Below are 19,892 nucleotides of genomic sequence, written 5' to 3'. Positions count from 1 at the left end.
AGCACAAATACCCCAGTATTTTCCAAATCTTCCTGTTCTCAGAAAAGAATAACAATGTAAATCAGACTCAAAAGGACGTGATATTCCAACATGATTCCTCTGGTCTTTTATCTTACGAGAAAGGACTGGAATACGGCATTATACAATCAGCAAAGCTAAGCTCTTCTTTTTATGGAAAAAGGGCGTATTGAAAAGAACTTTCTACAGAAAATAAAGTTTCAAGTCTCCATATAAATCTGATTTAGAAAACAATAGAGGACGACTTTTGCACCAGTGCCATTGTAAATACACGTATACAACACATCAAACAGCATCCAGCTCAGTAGTGCACCCAAAAATATTGCCAGTGAGTATCGAGCCCAACCCCGCCTAGCTCTCTGCAAGGCACGCAACAGGAAAGAAACATCAGAACTGTTACAGTTTTTGCCCTAACTATATTCAGACACAAACAATTTACTACTTTTTTTAAAAAAAAGTTTGTCCAGGCTGACAATATGCTGTAATAGTGCCAGCAGAGATTGGGGGGAATAAGTTTCCACTCTAGAAGACTTAATGCCACCAACATCCAAGTTTCCTGCATGTGAAGAAATGAAATCCTTCACACTGTTAAACAAATAAAAATGTATTTTAATTCTACAAATTTACAAGGAAACAAAACAAACCAAACCCTAAAAAATAAAACAGGAGAACTGTTCCAGGATTGTACTTCAAGTTTTCCTTTGTCAAATTTTGTAATGATCCTTGGCTTTTCAGGTTAATTCCAGTCCTCTAATGGAATGCAGCAGTTATCCTCCACACCCAGCAAGATCTTGCCTTTGAATCTGTGATGACATTTGACTTTTTGCCTGTGAAAAACATCTAGTCTCCCTGACGCGAAGAACAGAACTGGGGCACTCAGAAATCCACTCACACGAACAGTTCCTTTTTTTTTTTTTTTCCTCTCTTTTTTTTTTTTTTCCTCCTCCTCCCCCTCTTTCATGTTGAGTTTAAAACTTGAGGCTGAAACCAGGTCCTGCAGCAGATGCTCCTTGATTTGTGGTGGTCAGATGAAAACCCGTGTCTTTCAAATCATCGTCACCCTGTGAAAACCAATCACAATTCATTTGTCAGCCAGTGTCTGATAGAAGTAAAAGCAGATGCGTTTACTTCTCCAACACAAAAATTAAAACAACAACAAGAAAATAAAGTATCTCTAGGAGATGAAAAACAAACGTTTGATTTCATTGTATCATTAGCTAAGGCTGATGCAGAGCATTATTAGTGACCTTTAAATATTGCTATTTCAAAAGTTCTCTTTTCTGAAGGTCTCTCAAGTGTATTCCCCCTTTGTATACCTGGACTGCACATGTGAAACGAAAAAATAACGTGGCACACACTGTATAAGTGTGAGGTACAACTAGTGAGTGTCTGATGAAACACACTCTGTGTACCCTCGGTGTTAATTTCTATACCCTGAATAATCAAGGCTAAATAAACCTTAAAGGCTACTTCATCTGTTCAATAGGGCGCAGTGCCTTCCGGCTACGCTGAGACACGGAGATAGCGCTACAAGGCTGACACAATTAAGGCACCTGGGACTGTAACATGCTGTACTTCCAAGGGCATCTTTTGCAGCTGGCTTTTCATCAAAACGGGCAGCACAAGCCCCACGGCCAGAAGGAACACCAGCCTTGCCTTTCTGGGAATTCCTCTCCAAATCCTGGGAAAAGGAGACTGTTCCTAGCCACAAGATGCACGTAACTTTACCCGGCGTTGGATTTTTGCAAAAATAAATAATGCAGCTTTGAAAAGTGTAGCTGAAAGTGTAAAACAACGTACGCTTCCAACAGAAAAAGTGTTCTGCACTGTGGTAAAACCAGGCATCATTTCCTTCTCAGGTTATGTACGGAAATGGTGATTCTGGGAATGCACCGGTAACTGGCCCTGCCCTTTGCAAAGGGAAGAGGGAAAGCTGGACTTCCAGCGTGTCTTTTTTTCCAAGCCCCAGAAGACTTAACAGATGCCACCTACATGAGCTTTGCCAAACCCAGGCTTTGGACCCGCCCGAGAACACGAGCTGTGCTCACCAACTGACTGTAGCCAAGGCCCCCCTCAGGTGGTCGCGGGCTGGTGCCACGTTTCACCCTTTGTTGTTCACTTTTCGCTGGCCAGGTGGGAAACATGGAGGGGTCAATCGGCAGGGGAGTCTCTCGGAAATACTCATGCTTCAAACCATCTTCGGCAGTAATTCTTCTGGCTGGGTAGTAGGTCAGAAAGCTGAGAAGAATTTAGGAAGACAGTGAAGTAGGGAAGGAAAGAGACAGGGGCAGAAAGAAGAGAAGTTTTAGTCCCAGAATTATACATTCTTCAGAAATGCAATGCAGAATTTTTTGACTTTTAACAAAGATTTCTATTAATGGGTACGACTGCTGACATCTGGGCAAGCTAACACAGCTAGCTGATTTGAAAAGCATGCTTCCTACATGAACCTGTAATTAATTAAAGGAACCGCAGCTGGAACTACATCTCAAAAGGTGCTTTTGTAGGGATCTGTTCAGCGGCATCATTAGGTACCTCAGAACCCCGGGGTAGTCAGATACAGCTCAGAAGGCAGCCCAGGACGGGTCAATTAAAGTATTTTACAATGCTGTTTTGCTTTTTAGAGAAGACAACTTAGATTACATTGATACACTGCAAAATACTGGGATATAGTGTAACTTACCTGCACAACCTGTATTTCATTATTTTAAACCTTTCACAATACAGAAATACGTTTTCCTGTACTGTCCATCCTACCAAACAGTATTGAGCCCTGACTACATAAACATTTGTATATCCAAGATTTGTGCATGTAACGAGTTCCACTGACCAACGTACACTTACTCATGCGTTTTTGCAAGTTCCAGACCTACACGAATACTACAGTATTGTTGTTGTTACCCAAAATAACAAAGGCCCGATAGCCCTGTCATAACCAAAGCAATTAAGTAGATGACACTGATGCGATATCTATGTTTATTAAGACAAGTTATGCTTGGACCTAACTTCCAATAAATTATTCACAACTCACTCAAAAATCTGGAGCAGCATAACTGTTAAAAATTAGAAAGACTTGAATTTTTTTTTTTTTTTTAAGTATTTTTTTTTTAATTTAGATTTTTTTAACAGAGACAAGTTCTAAGTAAGATCCGAAATTCACTTTCCCCTACTTCATGTCACAAAATTTAAAGGAAATATTAGGGGAGGGAGGGGAACAAAAATCTCTCAAAGCCACTGTCCACCTTCTAAAGAAAAATTAATCGGAATGCGATCAGAATTCACCAGCAGAGTTAGTTAAAAGGACTGCCAGAACATCCAATGTGACCGAGCTTGCAAACTTCGAAAACCTAGGAAAACCTCCAAGATTGCTGTTTTCCTAATTCTTTAATATGATCTCTAGAATATACTACTTTTTTCAATTGTAATTTAATTGTTTTAATAAGATCCATCAGCAGAACACGATAGCTGACTCGCCACGTAATTACACATGACATGAATGAGCTAAAACTACTACTAAAACCTTTTTTGTTCTTCTTGGATATAGGTGTGCGAGAACAACCTTGGACTGAGGTTTAACAGCAGGTGTTAAGAGCATGGCACACTGAATAAAGCTGTTGGGAGAGTGAGGAATAGCATTGCAAGGAATGTCACAGAAACTTCAAAGGCATCAGGCATGTCTTGACCAGGTTAAATGCACTGAAATACCATGCTTCACTACACGTCATTTTCCACCAGTACCACAGCATGTGAACAGCTTTTCCAGGGACAGGCGCGCAGCTAGCACCTACTTGTTCATCAGATCAAACCCCTGATCAGAGAGGAGGGCTCCAAATCTCTTGCGTAGGTTGTTATAGGGATATTCCGTGAACGTCATCTTCTTTACTGCTGGCAGCTCATTGTAACCAGGCCAGATTTTTTCGCTCGGAGTACCCAGATCCTGTAAATTAAAACATCTCCTTAATAAACTCATTCTAGAGCGTAACTCTTCTGCTTACTCATTATGTAGCTACAGGAGTTGGTAAGCACTGAGAAAACAGACAAAACACAAATCATGGTCTTAGCCTACTGTAAGTATTGTAAAACAAGAGTAGTAAGCCCTTTATTAAGGCTGAATCTCTGTCAAAGAGCAACAAGCGCTTTCAGTTTCTTACTGCTCTAATTACCTGGCTTTAAAACCAGTCAGAATCCAAAGGTGTTAAAAATATTACCTTAAAAACTTTGTTAATCTGGTCAATTTCTGACTTCCCTGGGAACAGCGGTTTCTGCGTTAGCAGCTCTCCAAATATACACCCTACGGACCACATGTCTATCGCCGTCGAATATTCCTGAAAAGAAGAAATATACCTTATAGAACCAGTAAGATACTCACACTGAGTTGTCTGGGGGAGGTGGGCATGGGGTGTGTTGTTCTTCCAGTTTGGGGTTTTATTTGAGGGTTTGGTTTGTGTTTAAGTTGTTTTTTTTTTAAGGATTCTACCATTCTGAACAGAACACATCTGATCACTCCAACACCCAAGGTCTCAACTGTATTTATTTAGAAGTTAAAATTGCTGTGAATGACGAGTAATACCCATACACACAAATACTACAGGATGAAACGAAGCCTCCACAACGCTGCCATTCTTTTTCACTCACAGAGCAGCACGAACTAGCAAAGCACTCGACCTTGCACTCTCTTTCACACAGATCCTTGGCCCTTCTTTTGCTACAACAATAATCTCAGGTTATGGGTACCAAACCTGCTCTCCACGGCACACCTCTTTTCTTAAATGTAGCCACTGCTGCTCCAAGAACACCTTTGAAAGATAGCATAGGGCTTCTTTCACTTTTGCAGCCATTTTTTTGGTGGTAGTGCAGCATTTTTTTACTGGCATGGTTCTTGTCACTGGAGCCCTACAGAATGCTCCTGATTGCATCCAGATTTCAGTTAGGAAACAAGTAACCAGTAGGGAACGTTGCCAGAGTGTTGCTAGTACCTTGTTCTGCTCGTACCTTGTTCTGCTCTCAGATGTCACAAATTTTTGACTAAGGTTAAAAGAAAAATCCAGCTGCCTAAGATGACAGTGACAGTTTGCACTTATCCGTGAGAAGTGCAGTGGCACTACCACATCAGCATCCCAAAGGAGAAACACTTGATCCATCACCCACCCACCTTTCCTCTGTGGAAGACGGGACCTTTTTAGCTGTGTTACTAGAAAAGATCATGCTGAAGGTTCAGAATTTCCATCTCTAAATCAAAACAAGAGAATCAAGCATACTCATACAGGTTACTGTGGAGAGTCATTCCTCCAGCAGCCAGAGGAACAAGGAGAAACATACCTTAGCTCCAAGCAACAGCTCTGGAGCCCTGTACCAAAGCGTCACCACCACGGGCGTGTAAGGCTTCAGCGGGGATCCATATTCTCGGGCGAGTCCAAAATCTCCAACCTAAATGAAAAATTGGCAACGAGCAATATTCCCAACGTTGACCACACCGTTCGCTGTCAGTGCCGACACGCGTGGGCCACGCTGGCTATCGCATGGCTTCCACCTTCAACAACAGCCACGTGGAGTACGCCGTTTCTCGTGGGCCTGCCTTTGGTTTCCCACTGAAGGGAAAAATGTTTTTTTTTGACTTCTTGAGGCCAAGTAACGAGCTCCCAGTACTGATCACCTTGACAGAAAGTTTATAGGACAGGGGGAAAATAAAGCCCAACAACAGCAGAAGCTGACTTCAACTTTGCAGTTGTCAGTGAAAGGTGAGATTTTTAAAGCGTGCAACTTCAAAGACTTTTTCTTTGTAAAGAAAATCTCCACCTCCACCAGTAACTGCACAGTTCAGCGATACCACAGAGATTTATATTCTCCATTAAGCCTCACAATCTCTCAGGTTGAAAGAGCAACAATCCCGGTTCAAACATTGTGAGGCTGATACAGAAAAAGTAAATGCCACTGTCACGCTTCTGGTTTGCTGCACCACCAAGAAGAGAACACTGCTCAGTGCAGTCCCGCTGTAAGGAATTCAGTATCCACTAGCCCACCCTTACTGATCACATCCTAGCATAAACCTTACAGCTGCAGCAGAACGTTCCATCGAGCTCCTGGCACAGCTGTAAGGCAAGTGCAATTCTGCAATCCAAACTTTTTCATAAGTAAATTTCATGTAATTCTTACTTTTAAAATGCCTGAATGACTGAGCAACAGGTTAGACGTTTTCAAGTCTCGGTGAAGTATCCAGTTGTCGTGAAGATGCTTAACTCCTCGCAGTAACTGAATCATCAAGGTTTTCACTTCACCTGAAACGATAAAAAGAAGCCAAATGCATTTAAGAGAATAAATCTTTAATAATTTTTTTTTGTTTGGAGAATCCAGAAAGGGGCAGGGGGAAGAAAGGGATGTCAACTTAAAAGCAGGGGACAGACTGCACCATAAAAACATGTCACAAAACGAGAGCAGTTAAACCCACAGAGCTGCCGATAAAGCAAAATTAATTTGGATAGCTGGAATGCATCCGAGTAACGCTCGGAAATTAACACCTCTCAAAAAGTCAGACTGAACAGAGAAAAAGCAGTGAAGTCTCTGTTCCAAAGAACACGCAAAGGACGTCCCAAGGCAATACACGTCACCGAACAAAACCAGTTCTCTGACATCACTACAGCCCGAAGACACCGAGCTCTGTCTTGGCCAGCTTTGCAGTTCTGAGATCTGTAAGAGACTATGGCAAACAGTACCTGGTAGAAACGGTTGCTTCATTGTTTCCATCAGACTCTTGAGATCGTGTTCTACGTAGTTCATTACGATATAGATTTTATCCATATTGCTACCTACAACAATCTCCTAAAACACAGAAACAAATGATCAAAACAAGCACACGGTATTAAAAAAGCATGCAAAAATGCATTTTAGAAATCTACTGGCAAAAGGATAAGTGGCGCCTGCCATGGGTCACAAAATCCATAGAAAAATATCTTTATTCTATAAAATACCCCCAACAAACAGCTCATTTTTGCAAAACATGAGATTATGTGGAGACAGGTAATGTCTGTATAGTTTTATGGGTAGTATACAGCTGTTTACAGAAACAAGCTCTGTTACGAATGCTAACATTTTCATAAGGCATTCTAAAAGCCAAGAGGCAATATTTCAAGAACAAAAATACGTCTGAAATAGAAGACTGTGGCCTTACTCTGACAGTGACAATATTTAGATGTTGTGCTTTCAGAATAGTATTTATTTCTCTCAGAGAAGTAATGGGAAAGCCTTCCTTTTCCTTTTCCATTTTCAGTCGCTTCAGAGCCACAATTTCATCTGCAAAGAAAACAGAATTAACTCCAGATCTCCCATCACACATATGGGAGATAAAATAAAATGCACGTGAAGAGGTCCCCCGGTGTTCTGTCACTAATTTATTTGAATGGACACCATTATTCAAGACGTTATGTTGAACCAAGAAAAGCACCAGTCTCACATTAATAAAGTAAAGCCAAAAAACACCACCACCACCACCACAAGATCGCCAAGTTTAAAGAAGGAAATCCAAAACAACAATCCAAAAGCTGCACCATGAATTTCAGTGTATCCCAGTATAACTCCTCTGGAAAGAAACTAAAGAAAAATGCATTTAACTCTAACCCCCTCGCCACAGCTGGGCAGGTAAAACAGCAGACAGGAATGCCTCAAACGCAATTTACCTCTGTTTAAAGACCCGACTGGAAACCAAGACGCCATTTAAAACATTACTGAAGGGAATGATTTAAATACATCTGGGTTTGGAAGATATTGTGGAGAATAATGGTTACGTCATTCTCAGAGTGGGCCCCAAGACAGAGAAGGAAAAGGAAAATGAGCTCATGGTAGTTGTTGAGTAAACAAGTGAACTCGGAGAGAGCACGACGCCAGCTGTATACTTCCACTCGCCACAGGAGACAACTGGGCACATTATTCTAAAATAAAGAGAGGAGCCAAGGCATCCAGAACTTTAAACCTGTCACCAAAATCACAGCTTGTCAGTTGGAACCTGAGAATAACTCTATTTTCTGTCAAGGTCTGCTTTGGAGCATAGTTCTTTTTACAAGCTCTCTTCACCATCTGCCAACTCAATTTAAAATTGCAGATATTTAATTTACTGCGTTACAGTTCGCCTTGAAAATGACCAGCTTGCTAAAAAGGAATGCATCACTAGTGACGGCAACACTACAGGGAAACCAAGGTCAGAGCCAAAAGAGCAGATCGTATCTTGCTGTACCTTCTCTTTTTCCAGGAAAAAAAAAAAAAAAAAGTGTGCTGCAGTAATATCACTATTTTTGTTAAACTACCAAATATTTCTTTAACTTGAGGAATCGCCATGGAAGAAGAACATATAAACGACCTGATGGTTGGCTCTTGCACCACTCGTAGAAAATGCAGTAATTTCTTCAAGACGCTTGCCGTTACAAACCAGATAAGCAAAGAGACCAAGTTTTAAAAAGATAAATACACTTGAGAAGGAGCTTTAAAAATGATGACCGACATTTCTTTCTACAACAAAACACTGCAGTATAGACTCACTGCACACCAACCGCTGCTTTAATCAGGAGTTGCGCTTACAGTGACGCCTGGTGGAATGTTTATATCAAGTTTTGAAAACTTCCAACCTGGTAACTACCTACAGCAGATCTCGAGCCAGAAGTAACTGCCTTTGGAGCCAAAAACTGAAAGTGTTTTAATTGTTCTCCACCAGCACAGCCAATATAGGGATTACTGCTGAACACCAAGAGCTGCAAGTGAAGCCCTATGTCAAAGCCCACCCCCTACAAAAAAGCAGAATTATTCTTCGTAAAGAAGGAAGTATTTTAGACAGATTTTTGTTCATCAATGAAAAACTCAGACCCAGAATTCGCATACAACTGCAGCCTTAAATACAGTGAAGATAATAATCGGCTACCACTTATACTAACCAGTCTTCTTGTCTTTCGCTCTGTACACTACACCGTACGTTCCTTCTTCAATCCTGTTCAGACACTGAAATTCCTCCACGCTACGACACCCCTGAAAAAACAGACAGACGGACATTTACTTCTCCAGCATCTGGGGGAGGGTTTCGCTGCTTGTTTCTGAGAAGACATATGGTAAACCTCAGCAACTTCACAGGGATAATTAAAATTTACCAAACAAATTCAACAATACGGCTACGCCACGTGAGAATGGTATCTTTGGTAGTTTGGGTTTTTTTTCCTACTTGGATCTCTAAAGGAATCCTGGACATTGTCTGTGTTTTAGTAGCCTAACTCCATTATTTCGTTAAGTCTTCACTCGTTCCCTTTTGCACAGAGTAAAGAGATTTCTGCCACAACGGCAAAGGTGGCAACTCAGCACCTTAGACTGATACTTTCACATAGTTCAATTAACAAAAATATGCTTCCTCTTCATATTTCTACACTTTTCCATTGGCTACAAAAAGAATAACCCCCCACCAGTTTCTATGCACGTTAACAGAACTTTTCTCTCACAAGTACGTATCTTCAGACAGCAATACCAAGATACCAGAGTATCAAATGTATTATGACATCCTCTGTATCTAAAAGATGTGTGCTCCGTGCACATTTTTGCCTCATCAAACGCAAGACAGCAGCATTTCACACATAAATGTGTAATTTTGTGACGCCGAGTCAGCAAAGTGTATTCTGCCCATATACTCCCTCATGCTCAAATGCGTGTTCACGATGTTAAGCAAGCCGCTAGGGAAATCTGTGCGCCCATGGTATTCCCAAGGATCCTTTAAGCGATCCTCTACCTGAAGCGCAGGAAGGTACTTGGGCAGCTCTTGCTTCAGTTCAATGGGGGAGGAGGCTGGTGAGTCAGGAATATAGTCCCCTTCCGTCATGGCATTGGAATGAGGGGTGCCCTCCCCCACTTCCTCCTCTTCTACTTCGCTTCCCGCCGAATCTCGGTCAAACCTCGACTCTGTAACTTTAAAAGTCAGAATCAGTCACGGAAAGAGGGAGCCGTTTGGAACAAGGAAGTTCAGCTTTAGACAAAGGGTAGGGAAAGCCTGAGCACTACAGGAGGCGGGTGTGCAGCTCACACAGCTTACGGTACTGTGTCAGTACAGACCAACGAGAAGCCAGATTCCTCCTCCTTGCACAGATGATGCTGTCAAGAACCGGTTTACAGTCGTGTACATACAATCTCCAGCATTAAATATCGCATGTCAGAAAAATAAATCTTTACCCTAACAGAATGAAAGGGGAAAGTGACCCAGAAGATCTCATTCTGATTGCAAAGTTTTTGAGGAGAGGACAGGATAAGAGACCCAAAATGAAAAAGAAGGAAACATCAGCTCGTTCGACTAGCATCTGATTTCCTCTAAACATAGACCTTGGAACAGACATCAAGGAATTTCTGATTCTGACATGAGAATGGCCCCAAAATGCCAAATATGGGGTATTTTAGAATGATGGCAAAATTGCCACAAGAAATACTTTTAAAATATTTTTAAATATTTGAGAAACAGATTTATTAGGCTGCAAAAATTCAGCCAAACACTTCTTTAAATATTCAGTATTTGCATTGTACCAACTGGGATGTGGTTTCCATTCTCCCGTTCCTCCTCTTCACTCATTTCTTCTTCGCTCACCTCTTCTGCAAAACAGAATCAAGTTCAGCTGTACAAAGTCAACATTCCTGCAGTCCCTTGTCAGGCAGATCACTACGGAAATGCTTTTCTAACTTGCCAGGCCTTCTTTACCTTCTTCACTATCTAGTTAGTGACCTTGTTTCGGTTAGAAAGCAAATGCTTCCCCTAATTCAAAACTGCACCTTTCAGCTTCCAGCAGGGAACACGATTCTTACCAATTATCTGGAATTTGGGGATGGGGGCAGGTGAATAAATTAAGTCGGGAAACATATGACTATCTGTTCATAATTGAAGTTATGCTTATTAACTATAATTGATTTTTTAAAAAAAACACCACCCAGCCATCAAAGCATGCTTTTGCGCCTTTCCTTTACTAATTAGAACAGCTGTAAGTATATGTTTTTACTAACCCTTTCTGACATACATTTACTTGTACTGGCATGAAAAAAAAACCCTGAAATTTGCAACTGAAAATAATTCAAAATGACAGATACATTTGTATTTCACACACACGCCCCCCAAATCAGTGCAGAATTGTTCTCTACAGAATATTTGTTATGTTATGGAATGACTTAAACTGTTAGCCTTACACCATTTAGGAAGACAAAAATGGCTTTCAGTTTTCTAATCTGGCATCTTAGACGAATAATGGGTATTACCTCTATATAAAAGGACAGAATATGACTTGTACTTGTTTTTTTTCTTTTTAGTTATCTTGACCTGTGAGGTCTCAGCCTATCCTAGACTAAGAGAAAAGGAGAATGTTCAAATAAAACAATACAGAATGAGAAACAAAGAAAATCGCAACACACCGTTCTAGGCCCTGCTTTAGGACCAGACTCACCAGCTGACTGCTCAGACACTTCCTCAGAATTGCTCCCCGTCTCCTCCTCCTCCTCCTCTTCCTCTCCCTCTTCCTCAGAACCTTCACTGCTAGACTCTTCCTCCTCCTCTTCTGAGCCTGATCCAGATTCTGTTCAGGAACAATCAAACACAGAACTAAGTAGGCACACGCTCCAACAACAGTGTTTCCTCAACAGACAACCGTACAATTAATTACATCTACTAAATTCCACTTAATCACCTGATGAGGACTCTGCCGAGCTGGTTTTTCTCTCACTGTCGCTGATGTCTTGCAGGTCTGAAAGAGGATCTCTCTCTTCTGGTTTCTCTTCTTTGACTGTTAAGACCACAAAAATTAAAAACAGGGTGCTGACTGAGTATCACTTCTACTCATAAATGACTCTGAACGCCCAGGTAACTGCTTCACTTCACCTGGCCATCAGATTGGTGCTGAACATTCCGTATATAACACTGTTTCCATGTTACTGAAAAAAAAACCACTTCACTCTGCTCGAAAGACAGACAGTTTTTCTGAACTGCAGTGGTGCAGGATCAACAGCCAAAACGGTGGAATATTAACCTTTTCTTTTTAAGCATGATATATGCCTAAGCCCCTCTAATATTAATTTAAAAAAAAAAAAGTATCATGGTAACAAGTATCGCCACGACACAGCCTCACTATCATGTGTACATACAGCGCTTACTATTCTAACGCAGTCCCTCTGGATGACCATGAACTAGCACATGCAAAGAACCGTTAATCAATTAAGACAGTCGCTTTGAAGGACTTAGTGCCTGCCTCCACCTGGAATTTCAGCTGATTACATTCTGCAATCAGCTTACTTGAAATAGTTATGCTTGTTTTTACAGCCACACACATTAATAAGGCAGCCAGAGCTTTTCTTTAACCGCTTTTACATTGATTGTGTGAATTCTCTGCTCGTGGTTAGGACCTTGTAGGCACGGGAAGGACCGTTTTCAGGCTTAGAAAACAAAATTCACCATCTCACCACAATACTGCCTTGAGTATTTATTTTCTTCTACAAGATGACAGTATCAGTGATGCTTAAACTAGATTGATCCCTGTAAGGTAACCTTTCAAGCTAACTTAGTTCCTAAGAATAAATCCAGCTGGAGCTAGTGTAAAGAATCCCTTTTTAATCTGTGAGGGCATTAAACTAGCAAAATGTAAAAATTCAGTCAGCTGCTTTTTTCATCACTGAATGAAGTAACTCACTTAGAAACTTTTAAAATTACCACTCCTCCTACTGCAAAGGAAAGATTAATTCTATTTGTCACTTGCACAATTACCGGAAAAAACAGCATTGCTTTAGAAAACCATAAGTATGTACATATTGATGAATACTCCAGGGTTATGCCGCTATGGCTGAATATACTATTACACATATGGCTGAAGATATAACACTTTCAACAAGAGTACCAGGGATATATGTTTACCACTAAAAATTAAGACACTACCCCAGAGCAGCTCCTCCTAGCCCCCAGGCAAAGACATTGTAAAGTGGCAAATGCTACCTGGTTTCCTGCTCTCTCCTTGCTCAAGCTTGTCCCTCTGCTGTCGTAATGGGCTGCGACTCCAGGGTCTCATTTTTACTTTGTCTCCATATTCTTCCCTCACTGTTCTATGGTGTGCAGAAACTAGTGAAAACAAAATCGGAAGAAATTGTTACAGCTCCCTGCCCTAATTAGAATACTTCTGCCTGCCACAAACATCTGCTTTGCATATTTTCGGTTTTCCTTACAAACTAGAGGGTAGTAGGGAAGAGTGGAAGTGGAACCTAACTGTACCTAGGAGAATAAAGGACTACAATTTGCCTCGTACATAATAAAAAACGGGCTTGTACTACTTTGAGAAAGGTGCTGCCACACTTGGGAAACAGAAGCAAGATGCCCTACATATTCCACAGTAAACAGCCTGAAACTAAGGCTTCAATGCCAGAGAGAGAGAGAGAAGCAGACAGACCAGGAAGATAGATAAAAGAATAAAACCAGATCAGGTTTAGAAGGAGCTGACAGAACATTTAGAGCAACAAAAGTAACTAAAATGAAAGGCTAGGATAGACAAAAAGGAGCTGTTTGGTATGAGCTGAACTAGAAAGAACAGCTATAAATATGGTGGCTTCTGCTACTCTTGAACAATATTCCTCGCCTGATCACACGAATGGGCCCTGATTTTTACCTCTGACAGAGATCCTTTAACCAAAAGTGATCTGAACTTAAGATTGCAAGTATCTGATATGCTATGCAACCTGAGGGTTCATGTGCAGAAGTTAGTTTAAATTTAAGTTGCATATCTTCCCCGCTTGATTCCCACTACAGTCTTTTTCATGGCTGGAGCATTTCCACGATGTCTCTCCCTGCCTTTGCAATTTATTTCCCCAAATCCTTAAAACATTTTATTTTGAGACTTCAATCTCTATGAAATTGTGTTAGACTCAGCCAAAGAGTTCAGAAGCAACAGGGATCATGAGGGATACACTCACACGCACACAGAGACAATGTCAACTACATGAATCTTGTTTCTATAGGAAACCAGACTAATGGAGAGAGGCAAAGAAAGACTTAGTGACTAATTTATATGCCGTGACATTTAAGGCATATGACATTGTTTTATTTCCCTGCGTACAACTTAACAGATTTGGGTTTTTTCCCTCTGGACATAGAAGTCGTCGTCCCACCCTTTCATTTTTTTTACATTCTGGCACTGACCCAAGTACGCTTTCTGTATCTCCATACCACCACTGTGTCAGCAGATAGCGAGCCCAAACAACATTTACACAGAGACAGTTACCTTCTCTTCTGGCTTCCCGCTCCTTACGCCTTTCTTCAGCTCGCCTTTCTCGTTCTTTTTGCTCCCTTTGTTCTTTTTGCTGCTCTCTGATTTTTCTCTCTCGTTCTCGTTCAAGTTGCTCCAGACGATCTCTAGGAAAGAATTAGTTTTTGTTACGTTACAGACTCTACACATTCAGCTTATGAAGTAAAGGAAAACTGTTCTGCTGCAACAAACTATAGGGCCATTCCCTTTCATCAGCAACAATACCACGACTGCACATCAAAAACAGACATAGCTTTCCAGCTGATCGGCATTTCAAAGACAAAGACGACGAGCTCTAAAACACACAAGCTTCTGCACATTTATCAGGATTTAAACAGAAATTAAACAAATTCAGTTAATAAATCCCGATACTATGCAAATCTGGTTCACCCTTTTTTTTTTTTCTTCATTAATAGTAAAACACTGGCAATTAAATCACCTAGAAGTATCTGTTGCAATGAAGCCACTTACAAAGGTAATTCACGTCAAGAACAAATTTTTGTTAGACAACACATTCATAGGAACGTGGCACTGGCATCAGACCTTATAAGCTTCTGCTCTGAATTTTTTTGTCATTTCAGAACAATGAAAGGTTAGAGAGACTTAAGAGGAGGAAGCTGTTCATCTCTGCTGGTTTGTCACAGAGGAGGGAGGCATGGATGTACCTCTCCCTCCTGGAATGCTCCCTTGCCATTTCTCTCCGTTTCTGTCTTTCCCATTCACGACGGGCTTTATCCTGCTCTTCTCTATGTCTCTTCCTACGCTCATGTTCCCGTTCTTTCTCTTTCACTCTGGCATGTTTCCCTAAACAAACAAAAATTTTGGAGTGTTACTCTTCAAAATACTTAGTGCTCCTATTTTTAAAAAGCAAAATTAGAAAGGTAACCTATTTTCATGTTCTCTAATATTTTCTTAACGGAAAAATTCTGATCTGAAAGGGTGTTGGAAAATTAAAGAATCATAACATCTTACACAAATACTTGCCTTAAAATAGAAAAAGGCTGTTAGCAACAGGAATACAACATGAATGTTTCTAGAAAGGGTATTTTTTCCCTTACAGTCAGGTACAAAGATCATAGCTCAGCCCACCCACTCAGTGAAGCCAGTACACTTAACAGACTTCAAAGAGTAAAAGTAGATTTTGTGTCCCTGTCCCAAAGTAATCACTGTCCTCTCGAACACATATACACCCTTGTCATTCCCGTAAGGGCATTAAACATAATCAAAGAAGTAACAAAAGTTTCCATTTCTCTGTCTGATCCACCTGACACGTTTTCTTTAGTCCACAGGTATTATTTCACTCTCTACATTGGGCTTCACCTTGAGAAGCTACCAGAAATGTTACTCAAATGTAGTAACAACCACCTTCTGCTGAATGACTACGATGTCTACGTTTCTCTTTCCTCTTCTCATCTTTTCTGTGATGGGTTTTTTCTTTCCGTGACATTTGCTGTGGTGGTTTTATAGCCAAGGAATCATCTTCTTCTCCTCTAAAATACAAGACAAATGAAGAAACTCAGGAAGGTTACGTGTACTGTCAAATAACCCGTGTGTTACTTCCTCTTTTCTCCACTTTGAAAAGAATGCTTTTTTTCCTATTTTATTTAGATTAAACCTCATTTCCATATTACCCCTGAAACAAGCCAGTAACAGCACATTACAGAAAATCACAGTCACGCAGATGAGAGCTATTATTATAAACGCTTGTAATACACAAGCAAACCGAGGATGAATTAAGCATCGAAGAGAACTTAGCAGGCCTGCTTTAACTGCATCTTGAGCAAAGTGGTTTATTCCTAGGTAGCGAGCAAAACCAGAACACTGTTAAGCCTTAACCAATACCCTCAACATGCTCTTCCAGCAGATGACACATCTGCAGGCTAAAGAAGTTAAACTTTTCCCTTTCAAGTATTTTTAAACCCTCTTCTCAGTAATTCTGAAGGTTCAGTTCAGTAACTCTTCCTAAGCTAACAAGGTTATTCTCTTATTCTCACCTGTCTTCCATAGAGTCTTCCCTCCTGTAAGGTGAATTTCTGATTGTTATTTCCATGCGATGATCTCTCAGCTCCCCCTCTTCAAGAGAATCCCGCTTTGAATCCCTATCATCTGACTGCGACGGAAACACAAGAAAGGGCGAAATCAAAACGCAATTAATTTTTATGTCACAAAACGAAAGAATGTAAATAGTACTCAACTCTTCCATTCCTGGCTCAAAAGCCATCCTCAACTGGTTGCACCAGGAAGGCACACTAACTTATGATGCAGAGATTTCACAGCTGTAAGCAGCCAAATGCAGTTTGATTGCAACTAGAGCTGAATTTTTGTAAATTCAATGTAACTAAGCAAAATTAAACCACGATTAAGGAGTATCTGTTGACTATTGTTTTTCGAAAAGCATATTACTATGTATACAGCTGTACAAAACAAGTAGTAACACAGAAGTTACTCAAGCACAATTACTTAAGCCCACTCTTTTATAAAATCTTTGAAAGGCTGTTACTTAACTGCAGCTTCTGGTTACATCCATTTCTCTACCTTTTCTAACCAATAACTATGAAACAAAGCACAGGCTGCAACGTCAGGCCAGTGAGATCTCAGCAGAGCACAGTATTTTTGTCAAACTCTGGAATCACAGACCACACCACACACAAGACACATGTGAGAGCGCAGAGGAATGCCGTGGGCAGGGCAGGCAGTCTCATTCTCAGAAAAAGAGGCTATAAGCACTGGAGCTCCTCAGGTTTCATTAGAAATACTCGCTTCCCGAAGGGTAGCTTACATTTTTCATGCGTTTTATCTCTGCCTTCTCCTCTTGCTCCTTCCTTCGTTTTTTTTCCTGAAGAATTTCATCTAAAGTTTTCACTTTCCAAGAATCCTTTTCATCACCCATTTGAGTTACAAAAAAACAACAACTCTGAAAAAGAACGGGGCATTAATGAAACCACACATTCCATGGCAGCCACGTTATCTTTTATGCGTTTTCACATACAGACAAACACCCGACAGACCATCTCCAGGCAAAGTGGAGCGGGACTCCCCTGAGGGCGGCCTGGCCTGGCCTGTCCCGCCCCGGGGGCACACAGCCCGGCTGCGGGCCCAGGGCCCCGCTCCAGCCCCACGGGCCGCCCGCCGGCAGCACAGGGGGCCGGGGCCCACCGCCGGGGGGGGACAAGGGCGGCCGGACACGCCAGGGGCCCCGCAGACCGGCCCCCCCAGCCCCGCAGGCCCCCCCCCGGGCCCGCTCGCCCGCCCCGGCCCAGCCCTGCGGGCCCCGCTCCCCTCACAGACGCTGCCACCGGGGCCGCGCCTCCGCCCCGCCCCTGCCCCGCTCCCCTCAGCCCCGCGCCGCCCCCGAGAGCCGCCGGGAGCCGCCGCGCTGAGGGAGAGCGGGGAGCGGGGCATGGGGAGGGCGGCCCCCGCCGGGTTCCCCCCCCCCCCTCGGCCGGGCCCACTCACCGCCGCCGCTACCGGAGCCTGGGACGAGCAGCGCCGGCCTCACGCGCCACTTCCGCCGCCGCGCCGGTTTATGACGTCAGCGGGCGGCTAGCGCGGGGCCGGGCCGGGACCCATCCCCGGCGGGACGGGCGTTAATCCATGAATTACCGGCCGCGCTCTGCCTGGCCGATGGCAAACAGCGAGGCCGAGCCGCGGCCCAGCCGCCAGCCGCAGGGCCGCCCCGGATGGCGGGTGAGCCCCGGGTTGTTGCTGCTCCCTGGGACCCGCCCGCCCGTTACACCGGCACGGAGCCAGTCACGTGACGGCAGCGGCGCCGCGGGGGACCGACAGCGATGCGGGGTGAGGGGGGGGGCAGCCCCGAGACGGAGAATCGGCCGCAGAAGCGGAGCCGGCGCGGCGCAGGTTGAAGTGACACGGCCACAACAGCGCAGGGGGAACGGTGGCTTTGTGCATCCCCCCCATATCCCATCCCCCCCCCCCCCCGCTAGGCAATACCCCTTTTAGGGACACTGACCGCCACAAGTAGCCCCTCGCTCCCGCAAGTCTGTGCTCCACAGCCAGGCCCCACGTTATTTCAGGGTTTGGCATTTCAAGGAGGACGTGCCGTTCCTGTAGGACCCTGCGCGACCAATGTCGAAACAAATCGCCCACCGAGCTGGGCTTGGGGCAGTGCGCCAGCGCCCGGGGGGCGGCCAGAAGCAACGTCGCTGAAAGGAACCCCGGAGTGTTTCAGGAGCCAGCTTTTCCAGAATAAACCGGCCAGCGCACTGCCACCTTACAAAGCAACGCAAAGGCGGGCAGTTGGGGCGTGACACCGCAATAAAATTTTAACACGGAACAAACGGTCCTCGGTCCTCGCTTCCCCAACAAGAACCACGGCAAAGGAGAGTTACTGGTATGACTGGAGGAAGAAAAGTCTTGCCCTGGACAGGAAAGAGTTTGGTTTGTTTAATCTAACAAGGGCCAAGAAGTCTGTGTGGAAAAGTCCACGAGATCACCACCCTGCAGACAAACTCCCAGGAAAACAGGGGGACCACGCTGCCTCCAACCCGGTGGGGCTAAACCACCACTAATAAGCTCAGAGGTGTCAGAAATTACAAGTACCAAATTCCTCGCACCTGTTTGGTTCACAAAAAGTTTTCCAGCAATAGAAAAGACAAAACCCTGCTAGCTTTTAAAATTAAACTCAGTTGATAAAGGGGTTTACATAAGAACTGAGCTAGGCAACCAGACGGACACTTCTGTTTCTGTCTTCCAGCAAGAATAGAAACACAATGCAAACCAGACTACTTCTGACCACTACACTTAAGATTTTTGAAAGCATAACTACAAAAAACCCCACCCAACCTTTTTTTTTTTTAAAAAAAAGGAAACCCAAAAACAGAGCTCTACCCCATAGTCCACAGCTTTTGTAAAAGTGGTAGAAGTACAAAGAAACAAAAACCCACAGACATCACATATACAATGATTAAAAAAAAAAAAAAAATTTCCCTCCCACTCCAATCTTTAGGGGAATATTCCCCAGGAAGCAGTCACATATGGGAGTGTCACCCGAAGTAAGCAGAAGCCACAGTAAGCACAGGCTATTCAAACAGAAGACAGGCTTCTTCAGGGGGACTGTGTCCTGGGACACATTTTTTTGCTCTTTGCAGTAGTTCACTAAAGCTACCAGAATACATGTGGAAAGGTAAGCGTGAGCTTAAACTTCGCAGGAGCTCCACTGGTAACTTCCTATTGGACATTAAGACCGCTTTATCCATGCTTTAAATGCCACACTGCAATTATTAAAATTATTATTAAAAAATCAGCTCATTTTGATGGTTCATTTAATTTTGTTACCAAAAAGCCCATTTGAATGTTTTTGTAGCTGCATGTGCTTTTTTGCCAAAAATAATACTTCAGAATTTTTTTTGAAAGGAACAATAAATTTTAATCGTTGATCTACCAGAAGACAATTTCCTTAAAAAATAAAACTTTTTAAGAGCAGCAGAAATAAAGATTAGCCTCAGTTTATGGTTAACATTCCTCCCTTTAGTCACCTCTCTTCCATCTGTCACAGATACCTCAGATTCTTTACATAATCAGAAATGATAGAAATACTTTGCGCACAGGTCAGAATTATAACCCTGAGTTTCTAAAAGGCAG

At 42.8% G+C, this 19,892-nt stretch overlaps 1 protein-coding gene across 4 annotated transcripts; it reads right to left on the bottom strand.

Moving 5' to 3' along the window:
- Positions 1 to 606: 606 nt before the first annotated feature.
- Positions 607 to 17,863, bottom strand: LOC130145995 (cyclin-dependent kinase 11B). Of its 4 annotated transcripts, none has more exons than XM_056331563.1 (20): positions 17,748 to 17,862; positions 17,071 to 17,205; positions 16,286 to 16,401; positions 15,657 to 15,781; positions 14,957 to 15,095; positions 14,268 to 14,398; positions 12,992 to 13,114; positions 11,697 to 11,792; positions 11,457 to 11,585; positions 10,552 to 10,617; positions 9,770 to 9,945; positions 8,934 to 9,024; positions 7,184 to 7,305; positions 6,729 to 6,834; positions 6,172 to 6,293; positions 5,338 to 5,445; positions 4,227 to 4,343; positions 3,807 to 3,955; positions 2,067 to 2,256; positions 607 to 1,079 (listed from the first exon to the last, which is right to left on the bottom strand). In XM_056331563.1, exons 2-20 carry the CDS (start codon positions 17,179 to 17,181, stop codon positions 987 to 989), a joined length of 2,310 nt encoding a protein of 769 aa, XP_056187538.1. In that variant the 5' UTR covers positions 17,182 to 17,205; positions 17,748 to 17,862; the 3' UTR covers positions 607 to 986. The 4 variants fall into 4 exon arrangements, with proteins under 4 accessions (XP_056187538.1, XP_056187539.1, XP_056187540.1 ...); XM_056331564.1 differs by having other exon boundaries at positions 9,770 to 9,939; XM_056331565.1 differs by lacking the exon at positions 12,992 to 13,114 and having other exon boundaries at positions 17,748 to 17,863.
- Positions 17,864 to 19,892: the final 2,029 nt, after the last annotated feature.

This window comes from Falco biarmicus, chromosome 3 (genome assembly GCF_023638135.1).
Source record: "Falco biarmicus isolate bFalBia1 chromosome 3, bFalBia1.pri, whole genome shotgun sequence".
Classification (NCBI taxonomy): domain Eukaryota; kingdom Metazoa; phylum Chordata; class Aves; order Falconiformes; family Falconidae; genus Falco; species Falco biarmicus.
This window is presented reverse-complemented; position numbering and strand designations above follow the sequence as displayed.